We start from the raw sequence: 22,295 nt of genomic DNA, 5'->3' as shown, positions 1-22,295 counted from the left end.
CAAAATTCTACTCATTGTTTTTACAAGGTGAAAAGATTTTGTTAATGGATGCATATTTTCTTGCATTTGCCTTTTCTAATTGGTGATTAGTTTTCATTTCATCTCACAGTTGGTACTTTATATTGTTGGAATATTTGCTTTATGTGGGTTTTTGGTTTGTTGTAGTTGTGTAATTAGGTATGCTTGTGCGCAGTTTAGCTGCTGGTTGCTCTAGTAGGTGTTTTTTTTTTAGAGGGGGGGGGGTTGAATTTAGTTTCTTATTCTTCCAAATTGGATGAAAAAAATGAGTTTTTTTTTTTTTTTTGAAGAGAAACAGATAATATTTATCACTAAAGAATGACAAGGAAAAAAAAGTACAAGAATAGTATACGTTAGGAGAGACTAGGCCCCTAGAGAAAAAATTACAGGCCCTTTTAGGATGAAAATAAACTCAACCAATGAAAATAAATTCAACTAAACAAGCTATAAATGATTTATATGTACAAATAATATCTTCTCTCTCTCTCTCTCTCTTTTTAAATGATGATTTGACTATATAAAAAAAATGAGGGAAAAAATAATATCAAACTACGAAAAGAGACAATAATTATCTTATACATAATATGTACAATCTCTCTCACAATATATAAAGTATAAATACCACACAATTATATATCAAACTATAAAAAGAGACAATAATTATCTTATGCATCCGATATATATATATATATATATATATATATATATATATATATATATATATATATATATATATATATATATATCATCTCTCTTACAAAATATAAACCCCACACAATTATGGGACACGCATATTGTGAAAAAGATGAAGGGAATAATTGACCCCTCATTCATGCCCATGACCTGCCCTTACTTTCATTTTCATAACCTCAGTAATTGTTGTCACAGACATTTATTTTAGGGCCCCCAAAAATTATTTTGGAGTGAGAAGGGCATTAGGGTCTGACTCAATGGGTCACTATAACATATTGCTTTTTTTTGTCTTTTTTGTCTTTTTTTGGGTCTTTTTTTGTCTTTTTTTTTTTTTGAGCTAACTAACATACTGTTAATTTGTACTAGTTCCGGACGGGAATTTTGTCAACTATTGTGCACCATTGCAATTTTCCCAATAGTACCCAAATGCCATATAGGTTGATTTGTTTTGGACTTTGTAGTGCTATAGTTGCTATTTTCTTGAATAATTTTGCATCAAAATTCTACTCATTGTTTTTACAAGGTGAAAAGATTTTGTTAATGGATGCATATTTTCTTGCATTTGCCTTTTCTAATTGGTGATTAGTTTTCATTTCATCTCACAGTTGGTACTTTATATTGTTGGAATATTTGCTTTATGTGGGTTTTTGGTTTGTTGTAGTTGTGTAGTTGTGTATTTAGGTATGCTTGTGCGCAGTTTAGCTGCTGGTTGCTCTAGTAGGTGTTTTTTTTTTGGGGGCGGGGGGTTGAATTTAGTTTCTTATTCTTTCAAATTGGATGAAAAAAATGGGTTTTTTTTTTTTTTTTTGGAAGAGAAACAGACAGTATTTATCACTAAAGAATGACAAGGAAAAAAAAAGTACAAGAATAGTATACGTTAGGAGAGACTAGGCCCCTAGAGAAAAAATTACAGGCCCTTTTAGGATGAAAATAAACTCAACCAATGAAAATAAATTCAACTAAACAAGCTATAAATGATTTATATGTACAAATAATATTCTCTCTCTCTCTCTCTCTCTCTCTTTTTAAATGATGATTTGACTATATAAAAAAATGAAGGAAAAAATAATATCAAACTACGAAAAGAGACAATAATTATCTTATACATAATATGTACAATCTCTCTCACAATATATAAAGTATAAATACCACACAACTATATATCAAACTATAAAAAGAGACAATAATTGTCTTATGCATCCGATATATATATCATCTCTCTTACAAAATATAAACCCCACACAATTATGGTACACACATATTGTTAAAAAGATGAAGGGAACAATTGACCCCTCATTCATGCCCATGACTTGCCCTTACTTTCATTTTCGTAATCTCAATAATTGTTGTCACAAACATTTATTTTAGGCCCCCCAAAAGTTATTTTGGAGTGAGAAGGGCATTAGGGTCTGACTCAATGGGTCACTATAACATATTGCTTTTTTTTGTCTTTTTTTTTTTGAGCTAACCAACATACTGTTAATTTGTACTAGTTCCGGACGGGAATTTTGTTAATTATTGTGCACCATTGCAATTTTCCCAGTAGTACCCAAATGCCATATAGGTTGATTTGTTTTGGACTTTGTAGTGCTATAGTTGCTATTTTCTTGAATAATTTTGCATCAAAATTCTACTCATTGTTTTTACAAGGTGAAAAGATTTTGTTAATGGATGCATATTTTCTTGCATTTGCCTTTTCTAATTGGTGATTAGTTTTCATTTCATCTCATAGTTGGTACTTTATATTGTTGGAATATTTGCTTTATGTGGGTTTTTGGTTTGTTGTGGTTGGGTAGTTAGGTATGCTTGTGCACAATTTAGCTGCTGGTTGCTCTAGCAGGTGTTTTTTTATTTTTTTGGGGGGGGGGGGGTTGAATTTAGTTTCTTATTCTTCCAAATTGGATGAAAAAAATGGGGTTTTTTTTTTTTTTGGAAGAGAAACAGACAGTATTTATCACTAAAGAATTACAAGGAAAAAAATTACAAGAATAGTATACGTTAGGAGAGACTAGGCCCCTAGAGAAAAACTTACAGGCCCTTTTAGGATGAAAATAAACTCAACCAATGAAAATAAATTCAACTAAACAAGCTATAAATGATTTATATGTACAAATAATATCTTCTCTCACTCTCTCTCTCTCTCTCTCTCTCTCTTTTTAAATGATGATTTGACTATATAAAAAAATGGAGGAAAAAATAATATCAAACTACGAAAAGAGACAATAATTATCTTATACATAATATGTACAATCTCTCTCACAATATATAAAGTATAAATACCACACAATTATATATCAAACTATAAAAAGAGACAATAATTATCTTATGCATCCGATATATATATCATCTCTCTTACAAAATATAAACCCCACACAATTATGGTACACGCATATTGTGAAAAAGATGAAGGGAACAATTGACCCCTCATTCATGCCCATGACTTGCCCTTTCATTTTCGTAACCTCAGTAATTGTTGTCACAGAAATTTATTTTAGGCCCCCCAAAAATTATTTTGGAGTGAGAAGGGCATTAGGGTCTGACTCAATGGGTCACTATATTGCTTATTTTTGTTTTTTTTTTTTTTGAGCTAACTAACATACTATTAATTTGTACTAGTTCCGAATGGGAATTTTGTCAACTATTGTGTACCATTGCAATTTCCCCTGTAGTACCCAAATGGCATATAGGTTGATTTGTTTTGGACTTTGTAGTGCTATAGTTGCTATTTTCTTGAATAATTTTGCATCAAAATTCTACTCATTGTTTTTACAAGGTGAAAAGATTTTGTTAATGGATGCATATTTTCTTGCATTTGCCTTTTCTAATTGGTGATTAGTTTTCATTTCATCTCACAGTTGGTACTTTATATTGTTGGAATATTTGCTTTATGTGGGTTTTTGGTTTGTTGTAGTTGTGTAGTTAGGTATGCTTGTGCGCAGTTTAGCTGCTGGTTGCTCTAGCAGGTTTTTTTTTTTGGAGGGGGGGGGGGTTGAATTTAGTTTCTTATTCTTCCAAATTGGATTAAAAAAATGGGTTTTTTTTGGAAGAGAAACAGACAGTACTTATCTCTAAAGAATTACAAGGAAAAAAAATTACAAGAATAGTATACGCTAGGAGAGACTAGGCCCCTAGAGAAAAAATTACAGGCCCTTTTAGGATGAAAATAAACTCAACCAGTGAAAATAAATTCAACTAAACAAGCCATAAATGATTTATATGTACAAATAATATCTTCATTTTGTTTCTTTTTTTTTCCTTTTTTTTTTGTTCATTTCCTTTATTGAGGATAGATGAACCTAATGTCTAGTCAATGTAGTTTATTTGTTAAAATTGAAAATGAATTATTTTTTTTAAAAAAAACTGTACATTAAAAAAAGTTACATTCGAAAAATTGGGCTGAAAAATACCTCTAACGGCTTTTGAGGGTGATTTAACCATCATCAGTGAGGGAGACAACTAATCTAGGGTAGCTCAAGACCCACAAAGGGGATGGAGAAAGCCATCATTAAGGGCAGAAATACCCATGAGAGGGTCATAAAGCTTTCTCTAAGAGGACAGGGGGAAGCTCACATTGGGAGTGGCACTCGTAGCAGGGCTAAGGACTCAAGTTCACGTTAGCACATAGGGCTAACGTGGACCATGAGACTCTCTTGAACACATTGTATTGTAACCTAAGAATGTGTTAGCACTAGATTTTTTGGATAGCGAAAGACAAGTTATATTGTAGCCTAAGAATACGTTTAAATGAACTTTTTTTCATCAGTTTATCTTGTTTATTGTGTGAAAGTATAGTTATACTCTTTTTTTTAATATGCATTCCCTTTAGGATGGAAGAAAAAAATCCCCTTGACCAATGAAAAATAATTCAACCAAACAAATAAATGATATAACTGTGTAAATAACATCTTCATTTTTTTTTGGGGGTCCCTTTCCTCTTCTATGGCTAGATGAACATGAACATAATCTGTAGTTAGTACAGGTTAGTTGTTCAATCTTTTCTTTTCCTTCTTCATAGACGAAAATTTTGCTTGATTTTTCAGGGTCACACAATCCCATGATATAAAAGGTCGTTTGGATGCGGCATAAGCATCTCAGTCACAAAATAACTCATCACAGAAGATAGAACAATATGACAAAACGATGTGACAAAACAATGTTGAGAATTATATAAATGAGCATCGTAAAGTTTCATATGGGCCACTGCCAGCTAAAAGATAAAAACATTACAAAACCAACCACCATATTATTCTAAGGTAAGAAAAGTTGATGTGTACAACTGAACAGATGTCCAAATGTTCTGAAACATTGAAGGGACTCAACACCCACAAGCATTTAGGTGTTGCCATCAAAACAAAGTGCTGACTAACCTCACGTTGATTACTCCAATGTGACCTGCCAAGCTTTTCGGCTCTTCTTTCACTAAAAAAAACTTAAAGTGTGAACCAGATAGAGCTTGAAATTAGTCCAAAGAATAACTTTTGAACATTTGTTTTGAATATAAGTTGAACAAATAGTCTCAAGCATTAATCAGGTGATGGGCATAATCCTGGAATGCGCATAACCATTAGAAAGCATATTGAAATTGCATGGAATGTTGTTTATTCTGTTTCTTCTGAGTGAAATTGGGTCTATTCCTGCCTTGTGAGCTGCAATAACACCTATGGCTTCCCAATAGTTTGAGACCTTGATCTGTATGAGAGGTGAAATCCCATTCAATAACCATATATATATGGTTTCCTTAGGGAGTAATGTCAGAAAAAAAAAAAAAAAAATAGTTTGTTTGGATGGAAGAATGGATTCCGATGGTCACTAAGGAGATTGTGACGGCCTATTAGGGGCATTGATTCTTTTTTTTTTTCTTTATCTTCCGCTTTATCCGTTTTCCTCAATTTTGTGGAAAATTGCAATTACCAACATATCAATCTACCTAAGACATGACTATGAAGAACCGTATTATATATTAAGGTGTCTTGTCCAAATTATAGTATTTAACTGACATTTTCTCCAAAATCTTCATTTAAAAAGAACATCAGAGGTATGTAGGTATTGCTTCATAATGTAACTCTAAAAGACGAAAGAAAAACAAATGTCTCTAAAACTTTCGAAAGCAAATTATAGAACAGTCTCACAACTCTAGACACACATGTTGTGAGAGAGATGTCTCATGAAATACCGTCTCCTAGGCATGCTGCAAACTGAACTATGGAAGTGGCTCTATTGATAGAGTTCACAAGGACTAAGCAAGTTTATTAGTAGAGTAAATCCCAACCACTGGTGATAAATTTGAAGGGTGCCTAAATGGACAATGGTCAAAAAATGTAAAATGAAATATTGCATTTTGGCCTTTATTTTACCCTTCTGGCAACATGAGAATTACAACACTAATGATGATTCATGTAACATAAATATTAGTTCTTCAATGAATTTCTTTCAGGGAACACCTAAAAGAATGAAAACAAAAAGAGGGGTGTAAAAGTATTAAGACACATACCGCTTCAATTCCAAGTTTCTCTGGTGTATCATTGAGAACTGTTTCATTTTCCTCCACAGCAATAATAAGTGGCTGTATCAAAAACAACATTAGTAATCATTAAGGAACTGGAAACCAAAACTTGATTGCTCATCATTAAAATTATTGGGGGCATAAGGAGGACTGGGGTGACTAAGAATCAAAACTTCGATTAAGCCAATTTGCTCTTGGCATATTTAACCACCATTATTAATCAGGAAAAGAAGAAAATGTGAAAATAGTTGTCTGAATTTATACCTTGTTCCTTTTTCTTCTTGCAAAAGCAAGAGTACCATCTCCTCCACACGCATCTATAGGAAGAACAACACTATCAACGTCACCTGCCAAAATGCAACCCTTTTCCAAGGACTCATTGTTCTTGACCAAGTACTGTGGTGCATTACTTAGCCCAGCAAGCACACATGGCAAGAATGTGTGTCCTAACTGTTGCACAGGATTTGATATAAAAATATATGAGATAGAGGGAATGAGAATAGTTAACCAGCAAAAATCAGCCTGTAAACGTCTAGGCAAGTAGGAATGACACATGAGACAGTCTAGATTTGGATATAAGCTACTATTGAAATCATGTAAATGACGCTGATCAATAGGCTAGCTTTTTATCTTAATTTACCAGTGTCTATATGCTGTCCTGAAATTGCAACACAAGTGAGGCTTTCCCGACCAAATCTCCAAAATCTACTCCGCAAATGACAAACAGAAAAGCCTTAAGCTTCAGCTAGAGCATGAAATTTTTTTACTTCTAACCATACCAATTTAACTTTTTTTTTTTCCCTCGTGACCTTTCAGATCCTTCAACTTGCAAGCTTGATCTGCACAGCTCTATTTCATCTTAGCTGGCTATGTTCTTCAAGAATAAATATACTGCGCTAGCATATTTAGAAAAACCACTTCTTATTTATGAATATTCCATCCGATGACAATTCTGATAATCTGCAACTTAATTCATGAATATTCGATCCGATGACAGTAAAAATTTCCCTTTCATAAAGTAGTGCTGGTCTCACAAGTCACGCCCTTTTTTTTAAGTACTTTTTTTTTTTCTCTTTACATTTAATTGGTATGAATATGTTATTGGCATACTAAAAGAGTAAATAGTACACATTATTTGCATATTTATTCAGTATGAAAAAAAATTATCCAAAACTAAACAACGATACAATAGGTGTCCTATAGGATCAAACCCATGACCTTACCCTCTATCTCTTGCTTATGGCTCAAGGTGATGCTATTTAGTTCAAAAACCATTTGCATCTAAATCACTGATGTCATCCTATCATACAATGCTCGCGTGTATTGGCAGACACACATACAAACAAGAGAGAGAGTACTTCACCCCTAGGCTTCAAAAGTAACTTTTTTATTGGTTATGATCTAAAGAGATCCTGACCTCCTCTGCAGCAGATTTTGGGCATAGAGACAAGCTCAGGGGAAGGGGTGATAATGCAGGAGCATGAGCACAAGGAATTCTGAATTCCTGAACCACCAAATGGCTTATTACTGCCTCAACTCCTGCCAATAGATCTATTCCCTGCAAAGCAAAGAGAACAAGGTGTAACGAAGTGTGAATCTTTATAGAATAAAATGAAACAACATTGCTTCAGCTAAAACCAATCATCAAACTAAATTGAAAGTGTAAAGTTGTTATTTACAACTATTTTGTGTTGGCTTAAATTCCGTGCCAAACTTTATTGTAATTATGTTCAATCATATTTACCTTGTATTCTACGTGGGATTTTATTGTAAGGGTTGTGTGTGAGAGAGCGTGTGAAGACTCAAGCTTTTATTGAAGACCAAGTGGATTACGTGAGAAGATTCGCAAGAAGCTATCCCGCGAAGTGAGCCACGTGCAGAGCACATGACTGGAATGCGAAAAGTCATGACAGCTAGTTTTCGCAAGTAATTCGCGGGTAAAGCCTTCCCGCGAAATACCTACGAAACATTCTGTTTTGCTATTTTGGCATATCTGCTCCACTATGTCTTCACCCACATTATATATACCCTCATTACCCACATATTATTAGAAGTGTTTTTCAAAGAGAAAACCCTAGATACAACCCTTGAGAGTTAGAGATTGTTATACCTACAATCCTCTACACAATCCTCTACACAATCCTTTGTGTTTTTCCTTAAACTCCTACTTCTCCATATTCATATCCTTGAAAGGTTAATAGCCCAAACACTTACCGCACCCATTCTGAGTGTAAAGTGAGGTTTTGGTGCTATTGGGAAGCATTGGAAGAAGCCATTTGTTTGGTGAATGCAATTAGGCTGAATTGCGTGATTTTGAGAGCTAGAGAAGATAAGGCTTGGTTAAGTCAGTTGGTAGTAGGAGGTTGGAGGGTCTTTTGTTATTCGTGTACTCCAATTTATTCTCTAGTGGATCGATTTACCGCTTAGAGGGCGGCGGAGAGATTTTTCGCCTAGTTCTTCGTTTCCTCTTCGATAACACGTCTCAGTGTTATCTTGTGTTTCCATCTTTCTTCCCTACTTTTTTAGCTTTCATTTTATTGTTGATATATGATGAATATGGCTTAGAGTAGTTTTATTATTTGTTCGCTCGCATTTACTCTATTCTGCACTTAGTTAAGTTAGAGTAAAATCAACCGAGCCGTAACTTTTTAATTTTGGGGGTCTAAACACTCTATTTTCACACATATTTGAGCTTTCAGAAACATACCAAATTCTTGGGATCAACTTAAGAAGTTTTTGAGTCCAACTCACTAAAGGATAAGTTTAGAGGTTTCTTTGGGTTTTGGAATTATGCATTGATTAGAAGATTACTAAGGAGGTGTAATAATATCAGGTAGGAATGGTAAAGAAAATAAGTAGGTAGGTGTAATAATCCATACAAATAGAGTGGTGGTGTAGATTTTGTTGTAAATGTGAGAGTTAGAATATAAAAATATCTGTTTGTTATAGTTTGTGAGGTTTATGAGCCTGTGAAATGGTTGTAACTCATACCATTGATATTGGATTTTGGCTTGTGTTGCTTGTGAATGTAGTCATAGAGTTACCAAACCACATTAATTCTTGTGTCTTGTGCTGTTTGTCTTTTATAGTTATGCATGTTTATTGTTTTTCATTTACAAATTGGTATCAGAGCTATTGGTTAGAACAAAGTTCAAGCTGAAGCATTTTTATGGGAAATATAATTTTTGCATTATGCTAAAAAACTTACTACAGTCTATGGGTGGAAAAGCACTCGCTTAAGCTTTGCGCTCAAACACCCAATGAGCCACACCTATCAATAACCATAGACACAGTTGACATCAAGAACCATTAAGAACCACTGTCCACTGCCGGGGGAGATGTTATTTAGCTGAAATTTTATTATAAATTTTAAAAGTAATAATGGACAAGTGTGAAGGAAAATAGACATATAAGTTATTTTAATTCAACCTTCCTGGATTATTTAGAACTGGTATTGTAATATTTGAATATAATTTAATTATGAATGACAATGGCTCTCATTAATGCAGATGTGGCTGTAATGAAGGTCTTGTTCAATAATTTAGATAGCTACCCTACAACATGCCTTCACATGCTCATTATGTTCAATGTTAAGTAACTGTGGCAGCAGGATGGCCTTACCTAAAGATAAATATATAACAAAACCATTATTGTCATACCATCCCTTGTCGATATTCATCTGTGTCTTCAACATCATCATCTGGAAAGCGTCCAACAACTGCAATGGCATTCACTGCTGATCGGTTAACTAAAGACTGAACAGCTCTCAGTAATGAGCCAGGGTGTTTAATCCTCCCTGTTGATTGCCCACTCTTTGGATCAACCCACTTTTCTACCTGTAATATTTGTTCCATTCAGATTCTTGCACTCACATTGGAAGAAAAACTCTTTTCTCTTGGCTAGGCAGTTTAGAATTTATCTAAAATCATAATAATTAGAAGTATACATGACTTTTTGACCGTGAAAGAGAAAAATATTAAAAACGCCAAAAAAAAAAAAAAAACCAATTCTCCATCAGATGTGTAACATGTGAAAACTCGCACAAAAATATTACTTGCAACAACCTAGAATATAAGAAAAACTTTTCCATTACAGGACGCTTACCACGTCGCTGACCAATCAGAGCTCCTATTTTTCTTCACAGACTTTAATGGTCCTCATGAAGTTAAAAATCATAAGCAGATATGTGATGCAGCCTATTCAACAATCACTAAGTACTTGACCCTCAAACAAGAACACCTAGCAAATGGTACCTCCAAAGGGGTGAGTGAGCATAGCCCTATTTAAAAAACAAGCTGAGTGAGTGAAATCACTACATTTTACTGCATATCTCAGCTAAAATAAAAATGGGTACCTCCAAAGGGGTGTCAGTCACAATATATTCCACCACAGGCAATCCAAGGGAAGCCCTCACAGCATCAGCCACTTGTAAATGGCGTATCCGAAGCTCCTCCTCCAATCCAGCATCAAGAACCAACCCCACCTGCTTCACATCACAAGTTCCATACATAAATGCATAACATTGGTCAAGGATTTAACCTGACAGAACTGCAAATTGAAAGGGACATAAAAAACACACCCTATTTTGGTGAACAGGTTGAAGCGCCCATAATCCTTCAGCAAACCGATCAAGAGCATAACCTTCCACGTACAAAACATTAGGCATGGGCCAGTACAGCATCGCTGCATTAAGCACCTGCAAAAAACATAAAGCTAATATAATGTTGTTGATAATACATAAATAATGTGACACAAATTTGGTTGCACCTGCCATTATTTTATGCCACCAAATTATACATGGTCTTATTGGATTAATATTTTATTCTTAACATGTGCACCAAATTTGTTTTATTAATCTTTGATCATTTTGAAATTTTGCAAGTATCAAAGAAAGTATAATCTAATAGCATATTTGTCAAAATATACGTCCAAATAAAAATATATATTAAGCAATCTAAATTCTAAATTACCAAAATTTACAACCCAACATATTTATGATCGTACAAAATGTGCCCAAAAACAAAGATGTAATATTGGCTGTATTATAAAAAATAAAAAATAAAAGGACAAAGTTTTCATCCAAACCATTTTGAAATATCATCTAATAATTCAAATGATCATTCTACACAAGAGAGACATGCGCGCGCACACAAATCATATATTGTAATCAAATGACTCATCAAATTATTTAAACAAATCATACTAGTCTCATCACATGCGCTTCACACATTCAATGAGGCTCTTTTTTTTTAGTTTAATGTAATTTTTCAATTTGAATTTATCTATTGTTAGTGAGATTACAAATGAATGAACTTTTAAGGAATTAAAATTTAGAATTTGTAAATGCGTAAAATGCCGATTTAGTGTGTGCTAGTTTTTAGGGGGAAAAAAAAAAAAAAAAAAGTATCAAACCTGGTAAAAGTTTATTTGTAGTTTATTTGTTTTTGAATTTTGTTAAATTAGAGATATTTTTGACATTTTTTAATCTGGACTCTCTTTAAGTAGTCTTCGAGCCCAACGGGCCTATGGGCCCGTTGGTCAAGTTAATAAAGTTCGGCTGGGCTATAAAATCTATCAAGTATAGCCCAACAAGGCAAAAGAGCCATTCTTCTAAAACCAAAACTAGGCCCATATTACAGGCCCAAACAAATAAAACTGGGCTTTAATTACTGGAGATACTCTTCATCCAAAACACAGAAATTACCAAAACCAAAAGAAAAACGACAGGTCGTAGAGGCACAATACATTATTACCACATACATTAGGGTGAGTGATGAGGCAATCAACCACGGAGGAGAGAGCGCGAGCTACAGGAAGAGCGTCACCTGCGTATCCACCAATGGCAGCTCCTATCCCTGTCGGGACTATCATTACGCTCGTGTACTCCCTCCTTAACTGCGTTTCCAAACACACCCAACAACCACAACTTTTTTCATTAATTTCCATTTCTGCCATCTGCTTTCTCAATTATTTACTAAAAAGAAAATTAAAAAAAAAAAAAAAAAAGAAGAGAGAAAGTGAGAGTTGTTAAGCTCACCTTGACGGAGTGGTTTGGGTTGAAGCTGCTGGTGACTCTATGTTTATTGGACGGTTGAGATTTCGCGATAAAGTGAAATGGACAGCCGAGATGGACAGCCATTTAGTTTTTTTTTTTTTTTTGAGAAACGGCGGAGTGTTTATATTTCTATCTCTTGCAGAGGAGGGAACAAAGAATATAAGATAAAGAAACGGCGGAGTGTTTGATTGGTTTTTTTTTGGGTTTGGGTCAAAGGCCCATTTTTTATGAAGGCCCAAGAGTTTGGGGTGCTGTTTATTATTCCTCAATTTTAAATGAAACTAGTTATTTGAAAACAACCCAAAAATTTTTTTTTTTTTTTTTTTTTTTTTCTCTCTTTTCTTCTCAGCTTTTGCTCTCAAAATTAATGTAGCAATATATTTTTTGAAAGGAGAAAAAGACTAGTAGATTAAAACTAAGGTACCTACTAGTATTAATATTACAAATTCTTAAAACTTTTTTATTTTATAATTAAAATACTCTATGTATATGAAAAATCATTATAGAAATGTGATCATAATTTGCATGGAGAAACATTTAGCATGTCAATAACATGGCTAATATTTCATTATTTTAGCATGATCATAGTAATATTAATACAAGGAAACTAATTCAATTGAGGCTAAAGTTGTTAAGAAAAAAAAAAACAAATACCAAATTGATAGTTTTGCATAGAAGTGTTCAATGAGTACGGTGGTTGAGATATTGGAAGAAATTAAGAAAAATATTACATTAGAAGTAGAAATGTTGTTCTCACATTAAAGGAAATCGACTACAACATACTCTCAATTCATCTACAAACAACAATTACACTAGAAGGGGAAAATTGGGAATAAAAAAAATCAAAGAATATAGTCAACATATACATTAACTACAATTGAACCGTGTTTCTTCAGTAGACACCATTGTTGAAACTTCAAAGCTTGAAAGAAAACAAGAATCAAGCAAAACAAAGAAAACAATTTGAGTTGATCTTGCTAATGCTCTGATACCATGTGAAAACCTGGAAACCAGAGGATGATTCTAGAAAAAACTGGAAGAACACACAGAGAGAAAGATAATTTTCTTTACACTGAAAATGAGAAAATGAAAGTAATTACTTTACAATGTACAAGCTCTGTGTTTAGGCGGGAAAAGAAACCAACTTCCTTTCAAACATGAAGCCAATAATCTTATGAAATTTGTCCCTAATTCTAACTAACGTACACTTAATCTCATGTGATACTCACATGTCTCACTTAACTTCTCAAAACTACAAGCAATCTATTTAATTGTTCAACCCAAAACGCTACCGTTCTGCTACAGGTCTTCTTTCTTTCTTTTAGTCTATTGTTGTCGTTTAGGCTCTTCTTGTTCTTCAACTTCATAGACTTCATACCTTCCTTCTTTAATTTCCTACATTTGCTTGGACCTGATTCATTCTTGACAGTTTGCTTCTCATCCCTTTTCTTAACAAAACACACCCTTAGAAACCAAACCCCAAGAACCTACACCTACATCTATATCTATAAAGAAGAAATTCTAGAAACTACCAGAAACTTCAAAGAGACTTGGCAAAAGGAAAAGAGAGAAACTTTGATTGAAAGATTCTGATTGAATTGATTATGAAAGATACAGATTACATAAATATCTACCTGCTTTATATACACAAAAACAGAGCAAGCAAAGAAGCGGGAAATTGGGAATTTCCATAACTAACTCCTAACTGATTACACTGTACAACAGCCCAAACTTCAGCCAATGATTGAACGATAGCTGGCTCTTCATGTAACTAAATTCACACTGCCTTGCCTTCTCACGTGTGAGCTTTGTTGGCTACGTGTGTTCATTAATCCATACGCTGTCATTTTCTTATGTCCAACTGCAAAACCTTTAGATGTTGTTTGCATTTATTTTGTTCAGCCTTCTTATCGTTTAAGCTTTGATTGTTCTGCTGCTGTGATACTTCAACATCCCCCCTCAAGTCCTAAACCTCAAGTTCTGTGACTTGGATTGATGAAGAGTTCTTTGGAAGAAAAATATCTCTTAAACCCAACTTTTCAGATAACCTCATGAAAGAACAAACTCCTAAAGCTTTAGTAAATATATCTGCCGCTTGTGAATTAGAAGCTATATGAAAAGTCTTTATCATTCCCTCCATGATTTTGTCTCTCACAAGATGACAATCTACCTCTATATGTTTTGTCCGTTCATGAAATACAGGGTTTGCAGCTATGTATAAAGCTGCTTGGTTGTCACAAAACAACATAGCTGGTTTAGGATGTGTGATCTTCAAATCCTTGAGTAATTGTAAAACCCAAGTAATTTCACATGCCACACTTGCCATGGCCTCTGCTGATGACCTGGACACAACTCCTTGCTTCTTGGACCTCCAAGAAATCATAGATTCACCCAAAAACATTGCATAACCTATCAAGTACCTTCTGGTGTCAGGGCACCCTGCCCAATCCGCATCACAAAAGGACTTTATGTGCAAGCCTGAGTCACTTGGGAAGAAAAGACCCTTCCCTGGTGAACCTTTAACATATTGAAGAACCCTATTGACAGCAAGCGAGGCTCTCGTGGCTGTGATACAAATTGACTCAATCTATGTGCTGCATATGTGATGTTAGGTCTTGTCAAGGTAAGATATAAAAGTCTTCCTATTAATCTCCTATACTGTCCAGGATTAGCAAGCAACTTCCCTTCATATTTAGACAGCCTTAGATTTTGTTCCATTGGGAATTTAACTGGCTTGGGGCCTATAAATCTAGTGTCCTTGAGAATTTCTAGAGCATACTTTCTTTGATTGAGGCTAATACCTTCAGTTGTTCTTGCCACTTCAAGACCTAAAAAATACCTCAATGACCCAAGATCTTTTAGGCCAAACTTGTCATTAAGTAACTTCTTCAAATCATGCACACAAGCAGAGTTATTACCAGTCAATAAAATATCATCAACATAGACCAATAACACTGTGAAGGAAGCACCTTATGTATGAGTGAATAGAGAATAGCCAAATTTAGATTGTACAAAGCCCATTTGCAAGATGGTGGAAGAAAACTTCTCAAACCATTGTCTTGATGCATTTTTTAGGCCATAAAGACTTTTGTTTAACTTGCATACCAGGTTGGCCCCCTTGCTGTGAAAACTAGGTGGTAAGGACACGTAAACATCTTCAACCAACTCTCCATGCAAGAAAGCATTGTTAACATCTAGTTGGTGAAGAAACCACCCTTTCACAGCAACCAAAGACAACACAATTCTGACAGAAACAGACTTGGCTACAGGTGAAAAGGTTTCAGTTAAATCTAATCCAAGTTTCTGTGTAAAACCTTTAGCAACCAAACAAGCTTTATATCTCTCAATAGACCCATCTGAGTGATACTTAATCCTAAATACCCACTTACAGCCAATAGGAGACTTGCCAGGGGGTAAAGGAGTAAGAATCCATGTGTTATTCAACTCCAAGGCAACTATTTCCTTGTCCAAGCAACCCTCCATTCAGGGTACTGCACTACTTGATGGAAAGTAGCAAGCTTTGAAGGAGTAGAAGCAACAGCCATGACAAAAGAATGAAAGCTAGACCCAAGGTGAGAGTAACTTAACCTATTTGAAATAGCATAAGGCATACTAGAAACTGGTTTAGCACTAACAGCTTTACAGGCATACTTTGAAAGGTAACTTGGAGGATGACAAGGTCTAATGGACCTCCTTAAGATAGGTAAATCAGGGATTGTAGTAGGGAGAAGGGAAGTGGAAGTAGGTAAAGGGGAAGGTGAAGCTGAATCTGCGGTACTAATGATAGTATCTGCAGAATCGAAAGTAGGAATGGGAGTTTCAGACAGAAGGTAAGTCTACTACAGAATCATTGATATCAGAAAGCGCATGGGAATTAGAAGATGCACAAGGAATGGAAATAGGTTGAGGTGCAGGTGAAAGATCAAAAGAAGCAGTGGGATGATCTGAAAAGCAATGAGGGAAAACAAAACAATCTAGATAGGAATTAGAGGGATGGTGGGAGCTAGCAAAGGGAAAAATATGCTCATAGAAAATAATTTCCCTAGAAATATGAACAGTATTAGAATTAATGTCCAAAACCTTATATCCCTTGATGCCATGAGGGTAGCCTAGGAAAACACACTTTCTAGCTCTAGGTGCAAATTTGTGCCTGGTATTGGACAGTGTGGAAATAAAACATAAGCAACCAAAGCATCTGAGATGATCATATGAAGGTGGGGTATGAAAAAGAACTTCATAAGGACTCTTGTTACCCATGACTTTAGAAGAGGTTCTGTTGATAAGATACACTGCAGTCAAAATGCAGTCCCCCTACAAAGACAAAGGAATCTTGGATTGAAGCATCAATGCTCTTGCAACATTGAGAATGTGTTGATGCTTCCTTTCAACAATGGCATTTTGTTGAGGAGTATCAGCACATGACAATTGATGCAAAATCTCATTAGAATGAAAAAAAAAAAATGTTTGAAGTAAAATTCAGTACCATGATCACTCCTAGTAGTTTTGATTTTAGTATCAAATTGAGTATGAACCATATTAGCAAATTGTGGAATCAAGAATTGAGTATCAGATTTATTCTTAAGCAAGTACACCCAAGTACAACGAGTAAAATCATCAACAAGAGTTAAAAAAATACTTGAAACCTTCCACAGTACAAGTTGAAAAAGGACCCCATAGGTCACAGTGTACAAGTTCAAAAGGTTTTTGAGATACATGTGCACTTATTGAAAAGGGTAGCCTTTTTTGTTTGGATAAATGACAAACATCACAACAATTTGATCTGTTTGCAACATCAGAAGCTACAAATTTATTCAGTAAAACAAGTTTTGAAAAGAAAGGGTGACCTAATCTAATGTGCCACAAAGTTGAAGCTAATGGATAGTTGACTTTGGCAGCTAATGTAGTATGTGAAGGAGCGTGCTACAACAAATAAAGCCCTCTGCTCTCTTTACCCAGACCAATCATGCTCCATTAACCAAGGTCCTGAATGAAACAAAAATCACCAAGAAAAATGAGACAACAAGACAGATGCTTTGTAAGTTTACTAACTAAGATGAGGTTAAAACTAAAAGAGGGAACATGTAGGACATCAGTGAGGATTAAACTAGGAGAAATTTGCATGATGCCTATATGTGTTACTAAGGCCTCTTCCCCATTTGGCAAATGAACAAAGGAATGAACAATTGAAGTAATACTGGTAAGTTGAGACACTGAGTGAACCATATGATCTGTTGCACCAGTGTCAATGATTCAATCATTGGATTTAAAAACATTCCTATCAACTGTATGAGCAGAAAAGATTGAATGTGACAAATTTGGAGGAATCCAATAAGAATTACTTGAGAAGTTTGACTGAAAAGAAGATGATGATGAAGAAGCAAGAGCAGAAGTAGCTGGATTGGATGAAACAGGAGCCATAACAGAAGTTGCTTAATGAGCTGGTAAAGTGCCAAAGCCTGATCTTGATGCCTTAAGATCCTTCAGAAGGTTAATAAGCTGCTCACATTGAAGCTGGCTTATAGGACACTAAGGCAAAGAAGCTTGTAAAGAAGTTTGTGGCATTGAACCGAAAGAATTCTGTGGTGCATATGCTACATCAGATTGATCACCAACAGTAGGAAAACCACCACTAGTCTGGAAGAATTGTGAGGTACCAAAACCATCCACACCTCCAAAATTGCCAATATCAGTGGGCAAAATTGTTAAGACCTGATTAGCCAAGGGATTATTACTTCCTTTAGGCTTATACCCTGAAGGATAGCCATGCAATTTGTAGCATTTGTCAGCTATGTGACCAACAAGTCCACAATAAGTACAAGTTGGTCTGTCCTCCTTAGAATTTCCTTTCTTTCCACCATGAAAACCCTAGTTGTGACCTTGGAAATTTCCTTGAAAATGTTGGTTATTGTTGGCATATATGACAGTAGCCTCAGTAGGATAAACCACATTGGCACCATGGCCTATGCTTCTTCTCTTTTCTTCTTGCAGAATCAAAGAACAAACTTTGCTAACAGAGGGAAAATGTTCAATTAACAGAATTTGACCAATAATGTTCCCATAACTATCATTTAATCCCATTAAAAAAATGAAACACATGTTCGTTATGTTAAGCATCCAATTGAGAGGACTTAGATCCACATGTACAAGAACAAGTACATACAATGAAAGGCTGATAATTGATGAATTCATCCCAAAGTGTCTTAAACTTGGTAAAGTAAGAACTCACCAAGAGAGAACCCTATGAAAGATGAGAAATCTCCTTGTGAAGCTTAAACAGTCTTGGAGTATTGCCTTGTGAAAGCCTATCCCTGAGATCATTCCACAGATCCTTGGCAGTGTTGATGTACATGACACTTGCCTTGAGATCCAAACTCAGAGAGTTAGTCAGCCATGAAAGAACAATGGTATTACATCTACTCCAAGTATTGAACAATGAAGAAGATGGATCTGGTTCTAGAATTGAACCATTCACAATACCAAATTTGTTTCTGGCACTCAAGGCCAAGAACACTGATCTTGCCCAACTCATGTAGTTCTCAGGTCCAGTTAATGGCTGCGATGTGAGGATGATACTAGGACTCTCTGTCGCTGGCAAGAAGTAAGGATTGTTTGCGGACTCATCAACCATTGAAACAATGGAAGAAGGAACAAATTGAGTTGAATTAGAAGTAGAATTGTTAGCAGCAGAATCAGATGCCATGGATGAGCAATCAAAGCTCTGATACCATGTAAAGAAGAAGAACTTCTAGAAACTACCAGAAACTTCAAAGAGACTTGGCAAAAGGAAAAGAGAGAAACTTTGATTGAAAGATTCTGATTGAATTGATTATGAAAGATACAGATTACATAAATATCTACCTGCTTTATATACACAAAAACAGAGCAAGCAAAGACGCGGGAAATTGGGAATTTCCATAACTAACTCCTAACTGATTACACTGTACAACGACCCAAACTTCAGCCAATGATTGAACGACAGTTGGCTCTTCATGTGACTGAGTTCACTCTGCCTTGCCTTCTCACATGTGAGCTTTGTTGTCTGCGTGTGTTCATTAATTCATACACTGTCATTTTCTTATGTCCAACTACAAAACCTTTAGATGTCGTTTTGCCTTTATTTTGTTCAACCTTCTTATCGTTTAAGCTTTGATTGTCCTGCTACTGTGATACTTCAACAACATCTCTACTATACCAACACCTACCATGCAAGAATCTACACCTCCAACGTGTGTCTTTTGTGACACTATCTACCAAATAGCAGAAGACCTAAAATTACACAAATAAGCACAACATGCGTTGTGTATTCACTGTGTGCAAATTTTGTGAAAACACATTCTTGACTAATGACAACATGCTACAACATTACCATAACTCTCACTTTAATTATGTATATCTTTCTTTTACTTCTTTTAACTAGTTTCTTGCTAAACTTTCCCTTTTATTTTTTTTTTCTTTCACTTTCTATAGAAAGTGAAAGAAAAAGAAAAATAAAAGAGAAAGTTTAGCTAGAAAGTGAAAGAAAAAGAAAAATAAAAGAGAAAGTTTAGCAAGAAACTAGTTAAAAGAAATAAAAGAAAGCCATACATCAAATAAACCATTTCCATTCTTGGCTATGTTTTCCGAGATCCCCAATATTGCTTCAGCTCAAACCAATCTTCAACATAAGAAAACCATTATCTTTCTTTTTTTTGTCCATACTTAAGTGAGTAATTGTGATGTTTTGTCCTGGGTTATTGAGTAAACTATGTAATATTTTCTCTGTTACTTTTTGTTAAGACTTTTGAAGGAATTTCAATTAATGCATGTCTTTCTAATATTTAATTTTAAAAACCATTTTTCTTTAATTAAAAATAAAAAAAATAGATAAGTTCTTAAATACACAGCAATTTTTTTTTTTTTTGGATGAAAAATGGCAATTTACTAAAATAATTAAAATCACATTAATTGAAATATAGGACAAACCAAAAGGGAAGAAGTGGAGCAATTTATTAGAGCTCTGGATCAATTGACTTTATCAAAGTACATAAAGTTGATGAAAAGATTATGTATGTGAAGAAAAAAGAAAAAAAAAACTAGTAATTAGACACAATATTATAAATATACAATCTTTTTATGCATTTTCTGATTTTATAATATCACTTGGCATTTAAATGAATGTCCTTTTTTTCCCAAATGTCATAAGTACTATGTATGCTTTGTGCATGTGTATATATGTATATACGTGTGTGTAAGATATTATTTTTGCCTCCTTAGTTCTGTCATTGGTCCTAAGTTACACAACTAGTGCAAGGAATAACCTTTTTTTAGGGTCTCCCAACCCTCAAAATAATTTTTTTTTTTATTTTGGAAAAAAAAAAAACAATGTACATATATTTTAAAGAACCACATTACAAAATCTAGATTATGCCAAAATTCAATATTATATAACGGAGCCCAAATCTCTTTCAATGTTTATTACAACCACACATATATAAAAGACCACATATTACAACGTCCACAATGATTCTAAAATCCTAACATGATAAGGTGAATACGTCAAAATGAAAAAACAAAAGTCCACTTATCCTTGCACGCCTCAAGATTTCCATGATTTCATCTACTTGAACACCCCAAGGTAGTACCTGCCATAAAAGAAGGGAAAAAATGCTCTCTTTAAATGTTATATCGCTCATACCATTAAAATAAAGAAACATGCAGCATCTATTGAAATCACATAACAATAAGATTTACAGGTTAGCACTTAGCACCCCTTTTCTCCCTCTTTCTCCTCTCTCCTGCAGTACCAGCTGAATAGGCATTCATCTATCCATAGGATAGATAAACATAAGTTAGTACAGTTAATCATTGTTAGCATCACAGAGCCAAAACTTTCATTATAGAGCAAGGGGCCTAGGATATTGAGCACCGAGATAATCACACAGCTTAATTATTTTCTATTTAACTCAACTTCTACTAGATGAACATAAATTTACTAATTCACAAAAAAAAGGGTACCCCCATCACCCTTTTTCCATCTACTGGAAAACATGGACCCATGTGAAAAATCTCTATGAACCAATACTACAATACTTTTTTTTTCCTTTCATGGGTAATAGTTAGAAATTTATGTGCCACAACCGTTGGAAGGTTTGGGCCAAGGATGTGGTCTCTCATTGTACCAAATAAATAACCCCTTATATATATATATATATCATGTTTCCAATTACAAAAAATGTCAACTCCCAAACAAAGAGAAGCATATCATTCTCATTCTTTACAATTTGAGTTCCCACCTTCTTGCAAGGCACCTGTAGATAGACCACTACTACGTGGGGCTCATGTAGGTTTTACATAAATCCCTTTGCTTTTCATCTCTTTTATTTTTTTAATAGACATTTCTATTAAAAATTCTAGGAAAGAGATGCGTTGAGATACAAAACTCTTGGCATGAATCCCATTTATAAAATTTACATAAATAAATTATCCAAATTAGTGTATCTTAAATATAATTGCAATTTTTATGGTTTTCATGTTAATGTTGTTCAAATTTTTTGTTATCGGATAAAATAAATATTTTAGGTTTTAGGTGCTTGTCCTTTTATTTTGGTACATACCGCTCAACATAATCCTGCGTAAATTGGTCTATCTAAAACTTAAACATTGAAACCAAATGCCCACAATTGAGCTAGTTATTTTAAACGTTTTGTAAAACACAATAAATTGTACACTTGTTTTCCATTCTTACCCATCAATTGTACAATTGTTTTCCTTTATTTCCCTTTTTAGATACAACAAATACAGCAAATACTAGTACTACAATTTCTAAGACGAGGGATTCTTAATTTCTTGACAATTAAAATCAATCTCCAAGATGAGGGATTCTTTCTCAATTATTCAAATTTGTGCATGAGAATAAGTTAGATCTGGCATTCATGAATTTTCAAAATTTCAGGCATATATGTATCAAACTGATAAATTAAAAAAGACTAGGGAGGCTCAGAGTGACAAACCTTATTTAGGATCCTCATATATCTTTCTCCAATCTTA

The 22,295-nt window shown here is 34.4% G+C and overlaps 1 protein-coding gene across 2 annotated transcripts; it reads right to left on the bottom strand.

Annotated features, from left to right (window-relative positions):
• Positions 1–4,841: 4,841 nt before the first annotated feature.
• LOC142606104 (uncharacterized) lies at positions 4,842–12,402 on the bottom strand. Of its 2 annotated transcripts, none has more exons than XM_075777504.1 (9): positions 12,252–12,402; positions 11,975–12,109; positions 10,794–10,910; positions 10,569–10,697; positions 9,874–10,050; positions 7,632–7,772; positions 6,479–6,664; positions 6,203–6,274; positions 4,842–5,400 (listed from the first exon to the last, which is right to left on the bottom strand). In XM_075777504.1, the coding sequence occupies exons 1-9, from the start codon at positions 12,351–12,353 to the stop codon at positions 5,239–5,241; spliced, it is 1,221 nt and encodes a 406-aa protein (XP_075633619.1). In that variant the 5' UTR covers positions 12,354–12,402; the 3' UTR covers positions 4,842–5,238. The 2 variants fall into 2 exon arrangements, with proteins under 2 accessions (XP_075633619.1, XP_075633620.1); XM_075777505.1 differs by having other exon boundaries at positions 4,842–5,130.
• Positions 12,403–22,295: the final 9,893 nt, after the last annotated feature.

Source organism: Castanea sativa, chromosome 8 (genome assembly GCF_040712315.1).
Source record: "Castanea sativa cultivar Marrone di Chiusa Pesio chromosome 8, ASM4071231v1".
Classification (NCBI taxonomy): domain Eukaryota; kingdom Viridiplantae; phylum Streptophyta; class Magnoliopsida; order Fagales; family Fagaceae; genus Castanea; species Castanea sativa.
This window is presented reverse-complemented; position numbering and strand designations above follow the sequence as displayed.

Bases quoted from the DNA above. Each gene is read 5' to 3' on its own strand.
- LOC142606104 (XM_075777504.1), bottom strand. From the start codon at position 12,353: ATGGCTGTCCATCTCGGCTGTCCATTTCACTTTATCGCGAAATCTCAA. The intron at 12,110-12,251 runs GTGAGCTTAACA...TTGGAAACGCAG, and splicing joins ACCCAAACCACTCCGTCAAG to TTAAGGAGGGAGTACACGAG. The intron at 6,275-6,478 runs GTATAAATTCAG...TTTTTGATACAG, and splicing joins CAAGAAGAAAAAGGAACAAG to CCACTTATTATTGCTGTGGA.